Source organism: Colossoma macropomum, unplaced genomic scaffold (genome assembly GCF_904425465.1).
Source record: "Colossoma macropomum unplaced genomic scaffold, Colossoma_macropomum, whole genome shotgun sequence".
In the NCBI taxonomy this organism is placed as follows: domain Eukaryota; kingdom Metazoa; phylum Chordata; class Actinopteri; order Characiformes; family Serrasalmidae; genus Colossoma; species Colossoma macropomum.
Genome location: NW_023494787.1, coordinates 8,024,060 through 8,042,507, shown reverse-complemented (window position 1 = coordinate 8,042,507; position 18,448 = coordinate 8,024,060). Strand labels below are relative to the sequence as shown.

Here is an 18,448-nt window from a genome sequence, read left to right as displayed (position 1 = left end):
GAAGTACCTATGGAGCTTCAAAATGCAATGCTACAGAGTGGAACCAGACAAATATGAAAATTGTTACCAAATTTGGCAAGATAATTTTAACATAATATTTGTAATATTTCTCTGGTAAATGATATGAACCCTCATATTGATGACCTCTCAATGTATAAAGAGACATTATAAGTTGTTTTTTGGCTGGACTTTTGCCACTGCTGATAAATCTACAAACTCTCAATACTGACGGAATTTATTGACCAAAAGATATCGGTCAAGCCCTACTACAGACAAGTGCTGGTGTATCAGTGGACTTTAGTGCAGGCCAGTTCCATTGTCTTACATTAATCTGCTCTTAACTGTGAATAGTCCACTATGCTTCTCACATAGACTTGCACTTGATCCACTCTAAGGCAATGTAGATGGGGGAATCTATATCCACTAGCAACAGTTATACTCTGCTGTCTGTTTTACAGTCTCATTTAGCTATTTGGTGTCACCAGTATTTATTTATTTATTTACTTATTTATTGTTGGTGGGTAGACATCAAAGATCAGTCTCAGATTTGTCTTACAGTACCAGTCAAACATTTGGACACTCACTCAATCAAATATGTTTACCATTTTCCACATTTTAGAATAATAGTGAAGCAAAGACTGTATAGTAAGAGGAGACTGAAAATGATTGGGATAATTTTTAACAGGAATGCGCTCAACATGGTGGCTGTACTGCGGGAAGACTAACCCTTTAATAAACACAGCCACTTGCCCTGGTGGTAAAGGTGTTAGCAGGAAAGCCCTCTCTTGTTGTGGAGATATGCAGTAGCCACAACAATAGGAAAAAAAACAGCATGTTTTTGTGTTATTTGAGCCAAACACTACTAATTATTCATGCCATTTTTACCAGTCACTTTAAATGCATTTTTCAAACAATGTGAATTTCACCTTTCAGTTTATAGGTCTCTCCCCATTCAAGAAGATAGGAGCTTCATCTTGAATGACTGGAAATAACTGACCCGTGGTGTTCCCAAGATGGCTGCTGAATGAATGGACTTTTGTATAAGTCAGCAAAATTATGAAATAATGAATGAAAATTATGAAACGCATGAAATTATGCAGCGACCAAAAAATGTTTTTAGACTCTTAAAAGAAAAAGAATGCCTTGATGCAGCTTTACACACTCCTGGCATTCTCTTAACTTTGTGAGGAGCCATTTGGGATGTTTTTCTGACTTTTTTTAGTCTTGAACAAGTTCCCGAGCACTTGTTGGCTGATTAAAACTTTCTGGGGGGCAAATCAAAAATTATTTTTAGATTTTAAAATTTAAATACACTCATGGACACCATCTGCATAATTCATATTTATTTCAAGCATTTAACCATTAAGTCTTTGCCTTGAAATGTCTTTAAGATGATGGAAAACACAAGCAGATGTGCCCAAACTTTTGATTGGTACTGTAGTTGATCATACGATCTGCTTTGGCTTTACCCCATCGGCCCACACCCTTCTGTATTTTGGACGTGCCCTGCTCCAGACAGCTGCCAGTATGACACTAGCGCTAGTGGTCTGATCTTACTAAAGCCCAGTTGTTCCCAGTCCTAATCTGCACCAGACAACTGCCTCTGCTGATGGAGAAGGTCAAAGATAAAGCTGTGGATCCCATATCCTGCAGCTGTAAGCTAACATTGCCCTATATTTGCACTTATGTGGGTTATTAGATAAATCCATGCATTATACATAGAATCATAGGTCAATTTATAGTGCCTATCACACGTTCAGCTTAGCATGCACCACATTCATCCAGATTTAACACAAAATATGCGACTGTAGGTAATACCATAAAACATTGTGTACATACTCTTGTAACCCATCAACATGACACAGCTTGTAGGGTATGAACCAACACAGGATCATTTTTATTAGGAGTGCCTAATCTAGGACCAGTAATGGCTTCGGAGGAAAGGGCAATCCTGCAGTTCACTGAAACCTCACCAACGTGTCCTTACCTGAATTTAGCCTGCTGGGTGGGGACTGTTCCTGACAGTGTGTCATCAGCTTTCAAGATGTTGCATGTATTTTTATTTTTAATAACAGGAACTGAACTGTATCCTACATGCTATTGAACAAAATACATATAGCCAGCTGGCCAGCTAGCTAGCAATGTAGCTAATATTGAGAATACATATACTTAGTTAGCTAGCTAGCAAGCTAGCAGTATAGCTAATATTCTTCCATTATGAAAACATTGTTAAATTCAGGACAAGGACATGAATATTGAAGGGGAATTCTTCTCATTTTAAACATTTTGGTATAATTCAGTTATTGATATGTAAACAAAGTCATTCAGAGTGGTTAGATGTGAAATGGTTTCTCACTCAGATTTCTTTAGCTACGGTGGCCATTTTATTTACTATCCAAAAAAAAAGGAAAAATGTCTTCTTTTGAGCCGATTTTGCCTCACGGTGCCCTGCAAACACTATGAATGGCCTGGTTAGAATATGCTTTAGGCCAAAATTTTATCGTAGAGCTATTATAAAACCATGTTTCAGGTCTCAGGCAGTGCATTCAGAAAGATTTTTTGCAATAACAAAACAACTGAACAATTCTGATTTAAGGATCTCTAGAAAGAAGCACTTCCATGACCATAACTGAATGACCGTTTACATCTGAACAATTTATTTATAAAGAAAATTCGAAATGTATGTGGAATTCCCCTTTAAAATTACTGAAAATGTTTGGAATAACTTTCTAATAGAAATAACTTTACAACTTTTGCCTGATTGTGGCTTTAAAGGGAGCATGTGCTGCTCTACTTGCAACACAATGGAACTGTAAATGTACAACTTTATACCGTTTAGCTTTAAGTGATAATCATGCAGTCATATAACATTTAACTCATTATAAGCAGCTTGTGGTTTAAGTGGCTGGCGAAGCTGCCTGTTCTGAGCTGTTTGACACCCATCATACTCTTTCTCGAGGCCTATAATTGCCTTTATATAACTTTGGTAATAGCATTAATCTACACAGTAGATCTAACTTTTTTGCTGGTGTTCACAGAAAACCTTGTATTTCATCTATGTTTTTTCAGATAGGGATTGACTATTTTTTAAAGAATTTATCATGAAGAAATGAGGAACATTCAGGGGACATAAAGCTGAATGTTAGTACCATTTTCTCAACAGAGACTTCAGTTTCAGTTAAACGGATATGATGAAGCACAAAGGTTATAGAGCACAAATTGCACATCATGTTTTTCCCCACTTCAGCTTCTAAACTGTCCACATAATACCACCCCAGTATGCTTCTGTGTATAATCAAGCCGTATATCTATATAACAGTATTCTATCTAGAATCTATAGACATACTGCAGTAGATATGTGCAGTCTCAGCCTGTGATTGCAGCCTGCTCTCGAAAGGCCTGCACATTTCAGTGTCTGGCAGTGTCTCCTTAAGTTTTTAATTGTTGTGCTTTTGGTTGAGCAGTATAACTGGCTGTAAATAAGCAAACTGTAGCAGTGTATCAGATGTCAGTGAGTCTATTGAGTCTATTGCATTTGTTTTGGAAGAAAAACGAGAAGACTTACAAGCACTTTAGACAGAACTGCACTAATGACTGCTATGGGAAAAGATGGATGCTGTGTGTTCTTTCTCTCTCTCTCTCTCTTTCTTTCTCTCTCTCTGAAAGGGGGAATTCTGCTCTATGTTCTTTCTCAACATTCCTCAACCGTTACCTCATTTCCTGGGTCCCTTTGCCTCAATGGGTTTCCCGGGTTACCCGATGATGTCATGGTAACAGATAAAGGAGGGGAAGGTGGTGGTGGTGGTGTTGGGGGGTGGGTGTCTGAAAGACAGATCCAATGGAACAAACCCTCCAGAGAAAGAAAAAGGCAGGCCTGATCTCACACTGGGCCTCTACACCCTCCGCCAGCGGTCAATAAGTTTGGGGCATACGGATATTTTAGTGCTCGCAATATACGCTCATCATGCCCTCCGAATCTGAACAAAAATGATTTACTAGCCTCGAAGTTTCAGCTTATTCAGTCGGGATAGAACAAAATGAGTTATGTCAACACTGTGTTTCAGTTTGCTGCATTCGCTAAGATGTAACATGTTCAAAGCACCATTTTTTCACATCCGCTAAAAGTGCTAAAAATTAGCGGCATGCAATAAAGCCAGCCTAAATGGAGGAATTTGGCACGATTGGTATCAGATTAAACATTACTAATGATTTAGGCTTATGAACATTAGCAAAGTAGAAAAGATATGTTCAGTCTATCTGAAAACAGCTGGAAAACAGGCCTACGCGTCGTAGCCAAGACAACCCAAAAAACAACAAACTCAAAATGTGAAACTAGATCAAACTGAAAGATTATAGGCTTTTAATTTGTTGTCACATCCTTTTCCCACCAAACGAGAACGAAGCTAAGGCTCCAATAATATCATGAGGACCATCTGCCTTTCGGCTATCTGATTAGCCTGGTTAGGTAGCACCATTAGAGCAGAAGATTCCGGTTCTAAAATGTGATTAGATGAGCCACGTTCAAAGCCGTTATTCAAAGTCTTGGCCGAATCCTGTATAGACCTCTGAAGTCTGGATCATTCTGTAGTCAGAGTCAAAATAAGCCTAAATAAGCAGCTTTTCTATCTGGGAACAATGAATGCAGTTTTTACAAATCAACTTCATATTCTGTGGTACAAAAAAAGCTCCAAACCAAATACGTTTTGTCTTACACACATTTTCCTCAGTATTTTACTGGGTCCTCTGATTTACAAGGTCATAGGAGGAGGTGAAATATGAATAATGCTAACAAGCTAACACGGCTGCGCATTGAATTAGCATTGAGAGAAATGAAAGTCCACTATTAAACTTCAACACTATTATATACCAACATCAGCTACTCAGACTGTAGCCTTTTACTTAACTACCACATTTGACAAAGCTAGCTGGTTTGTATGGGGTATTTTATTAAAGTTGCTGTCGATTCAAAATGCCGCACTGTTAGCTACAAGTAGCAGTCACATTTCTCCTCTAATGACCTCTTAATGTCCATATTGGCTCTGAAGCATTGTGGTTCACCACAGGCTGTGATAGCTGATAGCGACAGATCGAAAACCACTGTTCTTTTTTCCTATAGACGAAATATATTTATATATCGCTGCTGTTTGGAAGAAAACCTTGTATCTCCATTTTTGTTGCTTTTGAGTTTTTGGCATAATTTGAAAATACATGCTGCCCTTTATATTGTGTGTAAATTTCATGATGAATGGACCAACAGAAAAGCCCAAAATGACTTGGAAAAAAGTCTGGTTGTACTGACTTACATTAAAAGTAAGGTAGGTCTTTTCCTTTTCCTGCAAAGTTATCATTTTAGAGATATTATAAGGTAAGAATATTATAAGATTATAGAGGTTTTCTTCCGACAACAACGTTATATACATAAAATATATGTTTTTTTTCCTATAAAACAAGCTCAGACCCGGAGTTCCTAATATGGGTGAGATGCTGACTACAGAATGACTTCAGAGGACTTTTCATGTGACAACCCTGCTGAAAAAGGACTGTTAAAAACCATCAGGATTAAAACCTAATGATTTTGCTTTCTAATGGAAATTGGCTTAACGGGACCCCCAGTTTCCTGTTGAACACCTGCAGATCCATTTAGGAAACCATCAAATGCACTCAGAATCAGTCATTGGTTACCTGTTAAACTATCAGGATTCTGATCCTGTACAGTGATATCAACCCATTAAAAGCCAGAACACATTACAAAACTGCCAAGAACCAATAAAAACACTTAATTGTTTATATGAGCTTTTTCAGCAGGGAAGTTACTAGGCAACCATAGCACACTGTTAACTGAAAAAATGTTATTGTGATCAATAAATGTAGTTATTTTTGAATGCTAATAAAATCACTGTTCGGCCTGTCGTGCCTTACCGCTTTAGGAAACTTTAAAATGTGTATCTGGATGCTGCGAAGGCCGCAGGAGGGTCTTGGCTCTGGAGGGTAGGGTGTGGTTTTTGGACAGGGCTGAAGAGAGCCCATCTGCGGCTCAGCGGGTGGTGGCACTCGGCTCTTCCTGCACTTCACAAGAGAAGAGTTTTATTTAAGCAGTGCCGTACATCACAGCTGAATCTCAAACAGCTTCTCAAATTGAACTGAATCCCAACAGTTGGGCACATTGCTAGGGAGTGACCCCTCCACCCTGCACAGCATACTAAGCACACATGGAGTAACGAGCTGAATGAAATTCAGGTTCTGTACATTTCTGTTTTCCGATATTCTCTTTGTTTTGTCGTTTTAAAGCAGACACTTATATAGGCTTTTGAATTGTCTACTGCACAAAGACAAAGGGACCTTTGAGAGTATTTCATGTGTTACAGTACTGCCACCTTCTGGCTCAACAATGTAATGACATTACAGTGCTGCACTCAGTGAAGATCCTGTATTTTTAATTTGACAGTGTATTTCTGTGACAGGTAATAGACTTTATGAGGATCAATATTTAATTATATAAATATGTGCATAATTTATTCTGTGTATGTGTCTATGCAATGATGTAGCTCATTACAACAATAGCAGCTCGAATACTGGAACTGTGAACATTATACTGTAGTGCATTATACTAACAGATTTATGTGACTTTGTGTAGCATGATGCAATAACAATAGAAAAAAAGGGGTTGGTTGGCACAGGGGTTGGTTGTCATGGTGTTAATGTGTGGGTCAGAAAACGAACAAAAACGAGTAAAATCATTATAGAAATGTTTTTAAGGACTGATATTTAAAATGATGTAAGAGCCAATGATAAGTAAGGATAGGAGGCTAAGTAAATACAGACTTGCGTCTTGATGTGGGTGGGGCTGGTTGGCACATTGACTTTGGGCTTGGTTGGCACATGTGTCAGCCTGCCCAAGTGTACAAACATATGTTCTTTTATATCATACACTGCAGACATACTAAATAACCCAACTAGAATGCAATACTATAATATACAACAGTTTATTTTAAATGTACATTTATAACAAACAGTTATGTTATAAAACGTTGTTTATAATACATGCAATCAAATTACAATGTAATCTGATCATAATCATATTTCTGCAGTTATCTGATTCTTCAAATGGTCATGTAAACAATGTAGTCCTTATTAGATTAGAGTAAGATCTAGAAATCTAATTAAGAAATCCAATAAAGCGAGCTGGATTTTAGCTCAGTAATCAGATTTTTCAGTGCATGTAAACTCTTACTCGGATTTCTTTCGGATTTCACAGTCTGAGCATGTACGAAATGGACCGCAGTCCCGGAAATAAGCAAGCAGCGTTGCCATGAGATGGCAGCAAAAACATTTTTAAACCAACTACACGTTTGATGAAATGAAGGATTTAAATATTCTTCATCTTCTAGATGATGTATGATCACATTTTCAGGTAAAGTAGCTCAGTGTTTAAAAAAAAAAGCTGCATCATGAAGTTTGAGTTTTACATTACGTTTACGTCACGTCTTCTGTGAGTTTATTGGCTGGTTGGAAAGCAGAAATCTGATTACTCTCTGAATCATGTAGACCTGGAGTTTCCCATTATCTGATTACTCAAGTGCATGTAAACATGTTGATCGGATTACTGACAAAATCTGATTTTCTGCAGTTATCGGATTATTATATGCATGTAAACGCACTCACTGTTGAAATCATAGACTTTTAACATGGTGCCAACCATCAGCATAACATACACCAACTAACCCCATATTGGGTTTGGCTGGCACAATATAAATTTAGGCATGAATGAATGCACTACTTTCAGGAAACGTTTTCTGATATTGTAAGTGTCTGGTTTTATTCCTATATGAGTTATCCTAATATGTATTATGGCTGGAATATATGGCAGGGAGTGAAAACTGTGCCAACCAACCCAGCTCTCCGCTAAGCATTCTTTTATTTTCCACAAGAATTCAATCTTATGCTTTTCTATAACACAGAGCTTTTCAGTTTCATATAATTGAAATATGAATTTGTACATGAATAAGCGTTGACTCATATAAATGCATTTATACAAAGATAATATCCCTTTATATAGCATGTTGCAACATATACTGCTTGGTTCATTAGCAAATAATATATGTGGAAAGAGATTTTGTACTGAGATATATATTTACATGTATTTATGTTTACATAGTGTGCCAAGTAACATGTGAGTCTTAATTATATTTTTTCTGCGCTGTTTTATAATCACTGTATTTTGGTCCAGTTTGTGTGCAAAGTTTCTCCTTTTGGTTAAACAGGCTGCTAGAAAGTGCTGGTATTTGATGTCTCATTTATGCGGTTCATTTTGCACTTTAGTGATATAAATATTGATCATTTGCTCGCCAAATAGGCAATATTAATAACAATGATACCTGTAATATCGTAAGAATTATGGTTTTCTTTGATGTTGTGTGATTAATTTGTGTTTGGATTGTGTGCCATGCAAAGTACTGGTGTCCATATTGCTCTATTACAATAAATCCCTGTGGAGCACACAGGCCTTTCAACTCTGAAACGATGCGGTCATGTCGCCACTAGATGTCGCTGTCTACCAACCCATACACTGTTAAGACGCGCTCTGCACTGTGAATCTACCAGGTGGCCACACAATGCACTGTAAAGTGGTCTAGACTGTGAGGGTCCTGTAATAACAGAGTTCGCTTAATATATTTACTATTTGAGGGTCGCGTGCTTGGACAGAATGTGCATCACCTTCTCCAGGACTTTAGAGCTGCTCGCTGCAGGCGGTAGAGCTCGTGCAGCAGGTGACACCGATTTTTTTTTTTTTGTTAAGATTTTTAAAAATGCATTACGTCATCTTACGCTGACGTGAGACGGCCAAATACTATCTTACTTTTTAGACTTTCATCAGTTAGCAGTATTGCTACCACCAACGAGACATAAATGACCTCTAACAATACTAATAATACTACTAATAATAATTAAATGGACCAAAAGCAAACAAAAGTACTGCTAATACTACTAATATGCTGATAATAATAATAACAACAACAGGAAGCTACTACTACTGTTTCTTCTAGCTATAGTAATGCCATTACTATTCCAGTACTACTACACGTATTGACATTGCTAATAATAACAATAATAGGATATGAGTAATGTGGTAATAATAAAGACAGACATACAATTAACAGCAGTAGTACAGCCTAAAACCTGTACTGCTATTATAATAATAGTAATACCTTTCTAGTAATAGGCTGATGACCATAGGCTCATGATAATTATGTGTTGCTAATAATGTGATTATAATAATTATAGGCTCCTAATCCATGGGTCTATTAGAGCTTTATTAAATCGGCCAGTAGACCGTAAAATAAAATAGAATAAAATAAAATATTAAATCGCGTCTTTAGGCTTCGCATCAACAGTTGGTTCAGCCTGTTGTCAATAAAAGCGCGTCACGTGACTCCCTTTCACCCACCTGCATTCCGACAAGCCCCGCCCTTCTGTACTCGGATTGGCTGGTAGCTCATACTCACCTTTCTAGTACGCACCGCCTCGTGCTGAAGAATTTAATACTCACGAGCGCTCAGAGCGCATTCTAGAGCTGTGAGCATGGACCACTAATTCTAGCGCTGGAGGGCGGGGCTTTAGTGTTCTAGAACGGTAGACCGCTTGGGAGTATGAGCTACCAGCCAATCCAGAGTAGCTGGGCGGGGTTTTAGGATTCTAGAACGGTAGACTGCTTGGGAGTATGAGCTACCAGCCAATCCTCGCGCAGGAGGGCGGGGCTTGTCGGAATACGGGTACGGGGAAAAAACAGGCGAATCTCTCGTTCTGTATTGGGACTGAAGCCTCTGCCCGCCGCGGTCAGTTGAGGGGAAAACGCCAAAGAAGATACAAAACGGACCAAAACAACTGCAGCACGCCATTCAACTATAGTCCTGCATTTTTAAGCAGCATTTTCTCACAGACCACTCTACGCTGTAACGTCGTTTTGTCCCAACAATGGGGTTAGATACCCCTCACTGTCTGTGGACTTGAGCAGAAGGTGCCCCGGTGGGGTATCAGGAACAACTTCGTGTAATAGGCTAAGTACGTTAGCCTAGTCTGTACGTTATTTATCTTCAGAGCCACTGCTGGATAAAAGAGCAGTGTGGTGTGACAGGATGTCAACCTTGCTTCAGCCTTCCCATCTTTTTTTCTCATTTTAGCATGACTTACATTGGTCTGCAATGGTCTCTGTCAGGTTAGTCAGACTCCAGTAGTGACAAAGCAAACGGGAACTGAGGCTCGGTCAGCTTTGAAGCACCAGCACTGTCATCGGAGCAGCCACCATAACGACACCTGAGATGGCCAACAGCAACGACTCCGTTCAGGTAAGAAAATCTCGTGGGAAAAAAAACCTTCCTTCTCCAGCCTCCAGCCTAAAAATGAATTTTTGGCGAATTTGGAGCAGGCTTGGTTGCTTTTAGGTGAGCCTGACTCCGATAAAACTATCTAATAGCCTAGCAGCCTTAGGCGCACAGTAAAATAGCCTCATTTGTCACAGTGACTGTGACATTATTCTCTTACAGTGAAGTAAATTTCACTGCCAGTTCCTTTTTTTGGATTGTTGGGTTTGGCATTTTCCATTTCCCCATGCTTTCTCACCCTCCTTGATTCGTTGTCCTGTTTTGGTGTAGTTATGCTGGTTCACACACTCTAAATAATGGCAGGTGGTTAAGTACAGGTGAGGCTCAGGTAAACTGGCTACTGTCTTACACTGTATTAAAAACTTTTAAAATGATTTTGTAGAAAAACTACAACTTGATTACCTTAAAATGTTCATTTAAGCCCTTTAATGGCCAGGGCAGGCCCAAAGTGTTATTGCACACTTATATAATAAGCCTTAGTATTTAATAAGCCTGGGTTTTAAGGGGTTAATGATAAGACGAACAGGATTATAATGTGATCTGAACAACAGTGGTAAGTGGCATTAACAGAAGAGTAAGTTATGATTAAAAGCCTGCAAATAATAATCATGCTCTATGCCAATAGGTTTGCGGACATCTGCTCTTCTGAAATTTCTTCTGAATTTAAAGGTATTAAAAGGGAGTCTGTTTACTGCAGGAACACCCTCTGCTCTTCTGGGAAAAGGAGAGACTGTTCCTGGAGTCTGTTTGCTGCAGGAACAGCTTCTGCTCCTCTGGGAAGGCTTTACAATAGATGTTGGAACATTGTAATGAGGATTTGATTGTGTTCAGCAAAAAAGGAGCATCAGTGATGTCAGGTGGTGATGTTGCATGATTAGTTGTGGGGCACAAATAGCACTTCATCTCATCCCCAAAGTTATTGGAAGGGGCTCCATCTCTCCAGAGAATGTAGTTTCACTGCTCCATAGCCCAGTGATGGGGGGCTTTATACCCTCCAGCTGATGCTTGGGTTTGGGTATGGTGACTTTAGGCCCTTGTGCGGCTTTCTCAGAGCGTCTCATTGCTTTCCTCTGCACCTTAAAGCAGCTGATTTCATTAATTCAATGAAATTTATGGTTCCTGTTGGACAGTGCAGTGCAGCTTATTGCGTTTTGTTCTGGTAGCGTCATGCTATTACTTAGTACTTAGTGGAACGTTCTGCCTAATTTTTACTATTAGGATTTATCTTTTTTCATCTTTTTCTCACTCCTATACGTTTAACATGAAAAAGATCCCAAAAGCAGAAACCTGTGTATCTTAACCATGTCTTATAAACCTGATGCACCATTAAGTTACTGCTCCTCCTTTCAAGTGACCAGTAGAAATCACAAGATGTATCCAAATAATTCCTGTTTCCTCTGGCTCTAGGTTGTACTTTCTTCTCAGTCTAATCCTTTTTAACTGTGTGCATCATTGTATCACTTCTATCTGTTGAAGCTCCAAAAAGAGCCACAGTCACAGTCTCTGGCTGCCCTCTTGACCTCAGCTCAAACCTTGTGGCTCTTCTGCTGTGAATGTAGAGCCTCGGTGAGGTCACTCTACCCCTCTGTCCCACAGATGGCACGCTCTCTCAGAGAACGCCTCTGTTCTGCTACGCCAGTGGGAATGTTTAAATATTCAACACTGTGGCTCTCTGAGCCTGAGCCAGAAGCCTACACCTGACTCCAAGCAGGTCAAGCTCTGGAGAGTTTGACCTAAGCTGTGCAAAAGTGATGGAATGAAGTGGTTACCATATGCTTTCTTTACATGTTACTGCAGTGAGATAGGATTGATTCAAGCATCCACACAATCGCTCACACTGTCATCAACCCACATACATTAATTTCCTCATTTGTTATATGATAGCCATGTTAAAGGAACAGTTCATTAAGAAATCAAATGTACACAGTTTTGCTCGTACATCAGATGTAGTAAATCAGCCAAAACTGAACTAAAGAAGTTCACTTTCACTTCTATTATTAGCAGTTTCACAATGCAGACTTCCTGGGCAAATACATGATATGTGGTCAGTCAGGAGATACTCTATTATTGTCTTTAGTATTGTGGTTGTACTGTTTGTTTTAGATGAGTTTGCCAGCTTGCTAAGGGCGATGTTGTGGCGGCTGCACACAGTTAATGAACCCTACTGCCACAAGCTATGCCAGTTATCTACGCTTTTATGCTGCAGATCTGTATGCAGCACTATGCTGTGGCAAGTATGTGGTTATCTAATATAATTATGTTCACTTTTTTGTTTTTACTGTTTATGGTAGCTGGGTTAGCCAGCTTGTTTACTGCTATGTTAGCTCCTCAGCTAACCGCAGCTGCACACAAGTCAACCGATTATTGCCAACCACATCAGTTATCTACATTTTTTTGCCAACGTGCAGCACAGTACTCCTATGAGTATATAATTATTTGATATAATTATGCTCACTTTTGTTTCATTACTGTTTATGGTCAGCGAGACTAACTTGCTAACTGCACAAACATGGAGGACTTTTCTTGTCGTCCATCTTCTCGACCAGCCTCGGTCATGCCCGTTTGCAAACTTTAAATGTTACTGCAGCTTAAAGCTGGAAGAATACTTCAAATGACGATACCTACTTATACTGTATATATAGTATATATAGTATAAGTATACTTGGAAAGAACTTGATGTACGTCTCATCACCACTACAAGCTCGCTTCATGCAGTGGACCAGCTGCAGTCGGCGAACGGTCTCAGAACAAGTGGCGTGGTGATTAGGAGTGTGCACACCACATCATACAAAGCCAAACCACCGTGTTGTTTTAGCCAAAAAGACGTTTTGTTGAGAAATGTCGTGTTCGTTAGAAGTACACTGCCGGCTCATCACACACTTGTCTCAAACCATTCGAGTAGTTCAGTAATCTCAAACAGACTTGCTTATGTTTCTAGCACTATAAAGAGGACAGAGGTAATGCACTTTTGACTATTTTCTTATATGTAACATTTTGCACAATGCCAACTTATGGGTTACAAGCTTCCATTACTTGTTAGCTACATTAGCCTTGTAGCTTCAGTGCAAAATTAACGAAGCACACTTCAGACACCGAACATGTCTTGGCTGTTTGACTACATTTGGGGTCGGGGGGAAATTGTGTGAATTTATTTTTTCACCAAACTCTTTATAATAGACTTGTGCAAGATGTTAAAGATGGGCACCAAAAACAGATTGTATTCAGATCTCCATCCCCCCAGTGCAGTTCACTGCCTTCTCTTCCTGGCTTACATCAGATGCATTAGGCTCAGTGAACAAAATCAATTACCCTGCTCTGGCTGAAATAATCGCCTCAGTGTTTGCCATTAGTACAGGCAAAACAAACCGCAGTGACTCATTAAAGAGGGAGGCCAAAGCTGTCTCTCAGAAACTGACTCCTCCTGTTAAAAGAACAGTTCAGTGAGATCTCAACTATACAGTATACCCTTTACCCCAAATGTAGTTGATTAGCCAAGATTTATTTGGTGTCAGAAGGTTTCTTTAGTTTTCTTTTGGAGCTACAAGTCTAATGTTGCCCCTCAGGGGCCTCATGCAAGCCAAAATTCTTGGGGGGTGGGGGGAAGGGGTGGTGCAATAAGCAGGGGGCATGGGGGGCGCTTCCCCAGAAAAGAGAGATAATAATACTGCAATTTTCTGCAATTTGACATATATTTATTTGAAGGCTTTGGGGGGATTATTTAAAAACTTTACTAAATCAGTTTTTGTTCCTCAGTATTCTCCCACTTTATGTTAGGTTGAATACTTTATATTTATTTAGAGATTTTCGCATCAGTTATTTGTGCTATTATGTTTGAACATCACACTCACTTCATTAACTTCTATGCTTACACTGTTGACACTTTCATGAAAAAGAACTAAATCTTGTCTGTATCACCCAAAAAGGGGCATAAATTAAGGGACATAAATTCACGAAGGAACCTGCCAACATGGTAATAGCTGTATTTTCAAACCCAACGCACAGGAAACAGCGTGAGTGCAAATGAGACTGCTCACTGCCAGAGGATTCACACTGCTCTCTTTTACACATATTAAATAGGATGCTGTACTATCACAAGTCACAACTAGCTAGCGAGCCAGAAGGCTAAACAACCCAATTGAGGGATAGCTACTAACTTTAACTGGTATTAGCCATGACCAACTATTTGCAAGGCAAACAATGCCTATATTTCTCAAATGCACATAAGTGTGTATAACTAACTGCATTTCATTTTCACGTTTGAAAAAGGGATTGATGCTCTACTAAACACTTCAGCAACACATCATTCATTAACTGTTCAGCACTGATGCGCACAGAGTGCTGAGTGTGTCTGTACCTGCTGTTGTGAACTGATTTCATCCTGAAAGAAACCAGAGAAAGAAACCAATACAATAAGGAAAGGGGTGTGTGTGACTTTTTGAGGTATGATCTATGACATAACTGGAAGAATACGCTTGACCCATAATGTAAAATAAAATATTATTTTTTTATAATATGTATAATATGTATAATATTTCATAAAACTACATATTATAAAAAGAATAAACTAAAATAAAAATATAAAAATGCCAAAAATCTGGTGGGGCACGTTCCACCCAGCTTCAGTGAGCATAATGTGCCTGTTGCCGGTGTAGTTACAGTACTGTGCAAAATTAATTTACTTCATTTCCAGGTACTCCACTTGCATGAGAAAGAGGAAGGTCAAAGGAAAATAAGTGGGAAAAAAACAGCAGTTTCCAAAATTGAGTTCAATAAATGAATAAAACCTAAAGAAAATGGAGCTCCTAACAACCATGCAAGACTTGGTAGGCCACCAAAACTGTCCCCATTAGATAAACAGTACTTAAAGCTTTAATCTTTGAGAGAGAGGAGAAAATCAAGCTCCACTCTAAGTTCAGACCTGAAAAGTCCACAGGAGTTTCTGTCCATCCTTCCACTGTGAGAAGAAAACTCAACACTGTTAGTCTGAAAGGATGTGTAGCGTTCAAGAAGCCAAAGTAGACAAAAAAGAAGACCATTGCTAAGAATTTACTTGTGTTCTCAGAACAGTGGACAGACCCTCCAGAGGCCAGCACTTAGCGTCATTGAATATGTTTGAGATTACTTACATCTTAAAAAGCAGAAAATGCAACCAACTTCAAAGACTGAACTTTGGAGGTATGGAAAAATATTTCATCAGATTTCTTTAAGAAACTGAATGCAAGTTTCCTGAAAAGAATGGAAGCTGAAATAAAGTCAAAGGGTGGACACACTGTGGAACAAATTAATTTATATTTATAAATATTTACATTTATCAAATTATAATTATAGAATATTTTCTGCTAAATATCTTTTCTTCTTTTTTCATGACACTGACAAATGAATAACTTCTAATGTAACTTCTAACTTATAACGTCTCCTAATGTACCTAGTGGGCGTTTTGGCTGGAAATTAAAAAAACCAAGGGTGGTGTTTGAAATTGCACGGCACTGTAAGTAACGATAGCTGATGTCCACTAGTAAGCATTGTGCAGACTGCATTCCTACATTAGGACCTACATTATCACATACCGTGCTGAGTTTTTAAGTAATCTCAAATAGACTTGCTTATATGGTTTCTGACACTGCATGACATTCTGTTATCTATGTAGTGTATAATGTGTTATCCTTTTCTATATATGATCAAAAATAGCGACACATATTAACTGACTGACTGCATTTAAGCTAAGAGGAAAATTGATTTTTTCTGAACTGTTCCTTTAATAATGTAAGCATTGTGTATGAGCACCTGCTCCACTGCTCTTTCCTAGTTTGAGTGCAGTGATTCCAGTAAGAATCCACAGCTTTTATTGTGACAGTCAACACAGGCTGTTTACACCTCCATTTTTATCCTGTTTATGGGAGGAAAACAGGTGAAGGTCATGTGAACAGAGTGACTGGAGACAGTTTGATCATAATGAGAGCATGTCTGGACAGCTGGTGTGTCTTTCTGGTGCTCTGGTGTGGAAAGAGGAAGGAAGATATTATAACAATAAAATGAAACACAACAGTGCTTTGCTAGTTATCAGCAGATGGCAGTGTTAAATGCTGTATATGTGAAACACAGTGAACCTTCTGAAGTTTGTAAAAGTTACATGTACGACATGAAGGATAGAATGAAGTTGTAATAAAATTAGTATCCAGAACATCTCATGTTTCAAAAGTGGTGAAGCAATTAACATGATAACAAATTACACACTGCTATAACCTAAGAATAGCTCTATTAGTTTGCATTGAAGTCCCTGTAGTTACTGAATAATGAGCTGTTGTATAAAATAAACCTGGAATGTTAGAGTCATTAACATATAAAAAAAACAAACAGAAAATATAAAAGGTGCCATAACTTTTACACAGGCTACATTTTATGGTTTTATTTTTTTCCCCATCATGTTAAATTCAGCAAATAAACAGTAATTTTGAGTTATAATGTGCAGAAGTGTGTTCACTGGGAGGATGTTATTTGGCCAGGGGCGCCCAAACTTTTGGATATAACTGTAGGTGCACTTTGTAGGTTAACAATAATGACTGTAGCAAATCTGTTGCTCCACAATTCACAGTCCCCTCTACCCCATTAGTCAATAGAAAGGGACCACCGCTGACCAGATACCATTTTCGTGCTGGACGTTTCAGCACTGACTCTGAAATGAAAGTAGGTGTAGTGCTGGGACAAGTATTTCAGGCACAGCAGCATTGCTGGGGGTTTTAATGGTCCACCATCCAAATAAAATATGTCCCGTGGTGGCTCTATGGTGGTCCCTTTCCATTGATGGATGAGGTAGGTAAATTGTGCAGCAACAGATGGGCTACAGTCAGTAACTGTAAACTGCAAAGTGCACCTGTGAATAAAATAGAATATGTTTCAAGTCATGTTTCCATTATTTTGTACACTTCATGTAGATAATTACAGTACATTTTATTATTTAAATGAATTATGACAACTTCTGATCATTAAACCTGAAATCCTGAATAAATTTGGATAAAATAATATGATAATAATATTATCATTATGACAGGTGATTCAAAATTTTAATCTCCATCATTTCTAGATTAGTGTTAGTGAATATCAGTTACAGGACTAATCTGTTTAAAGGATCCACTTCTCATGTCATTCGGAAGAGAGAACCAGAACAGTCCACGAATTTGAAAGCATCAGTTGCATCATTAATTCACTTTCATCAAGGACAGAGCTCACAGAGAGTGGATTTTCCTCTAACAGAGTGCAATTAATTCAATTAATCTCTCCTGGCTCTCGGGCCCAGCCGAATCAGTGGACACCCATGCCAAAAGTGAAGTCCTCAAAAAGTCATGCAAACTAAGCCCACAGAGATTCTGTGATGTTAAAATAATTCTTATATATTTTACATCTCTTTGTATATTCAGTAGGTTTAAATAGATCATAACAAGGTTGTAAAACACTTTAATAACTATAATACTCTTCTATTCTGTTTCTAATGTTACACATTTTTGTCTTTTCTGTGATGTACAGTACTGTGCAAAAGCCAAACAGCCATTAAGTTTTTTGGTGTCAGGAAACAAGGAGAAAACATGTATTGAACATAAAATTGCCTTACACATGCCTAAAAAATAAATATAATATACACTTTTTCAGTATTTAGTGTGACCACATTTTGCTTTCATTAAAGCCATTCTTTTCAGGAAACTTGCTTTCAGTTTTTCAAAGAAATCTGCAGGGATATTTTTCACACCTTCAAAGTTCAGTCTTGGAAATTGGTTGCAGTTTCTGCTTTTCAGGATTTAAGTAATACCAAACATATTCACTGATGTTGACGTCTGGAGTCCATTTTATCACCCTTTGCTTGATTTGCAGATTTTTGTCTTTTTGGTCTGTTTCCTTTTCTAAGAGCTTTGTGACAGCTACACATCCTTTCAAAGTGTTGAGTTGTCTTCTCACAGTGGATGGATGGACAGAAACACCTGTGTATTTTTTCAGATCTGAAGTAAGAGTGGCGCTTGATTTTCTCCTCTCTCTCAAAGATGAAAGCTTTAAGTTCTGTTTATCTGATGGTGACAGTG

At 38.5% G+C, this 18,448-nt stretch overlaps 1 protein-coding gene across 2 annotated transcripts in view; it reads left to right on the top strand.

Moving 5' to 3' along the window:
- Positions 1 to 9,798: 9,798 nt before the first annotated feature.
- The window catches only part of pkn1b (protein kinase N1b), a 75,028-nt gene continuing 66,378 nt past the window's right edge, over positions 9,799 to 18,448 (top strand). Inside the window, exons 1-2 of one of the 2 annotated variants that reach the window (XM_036566030.1) lie at positions 9,799 to 10,059; positions 10,179 to 10,343. In XM_036566030.1, coding sequence (XP_036421923.1) covers positions 10,317 to 10,343 — 27 coding nt within the window. In that variant the 5' untranslated portion in view covers positions 9,799 to 10,059; positions 10,179 to 10,316. Of the gene's footprint in view, positions 10,344 to 18,448 lie in introns of both variants that reach the window. The other variant, XM_036566029.1, reaches the window with a different exon arrangement.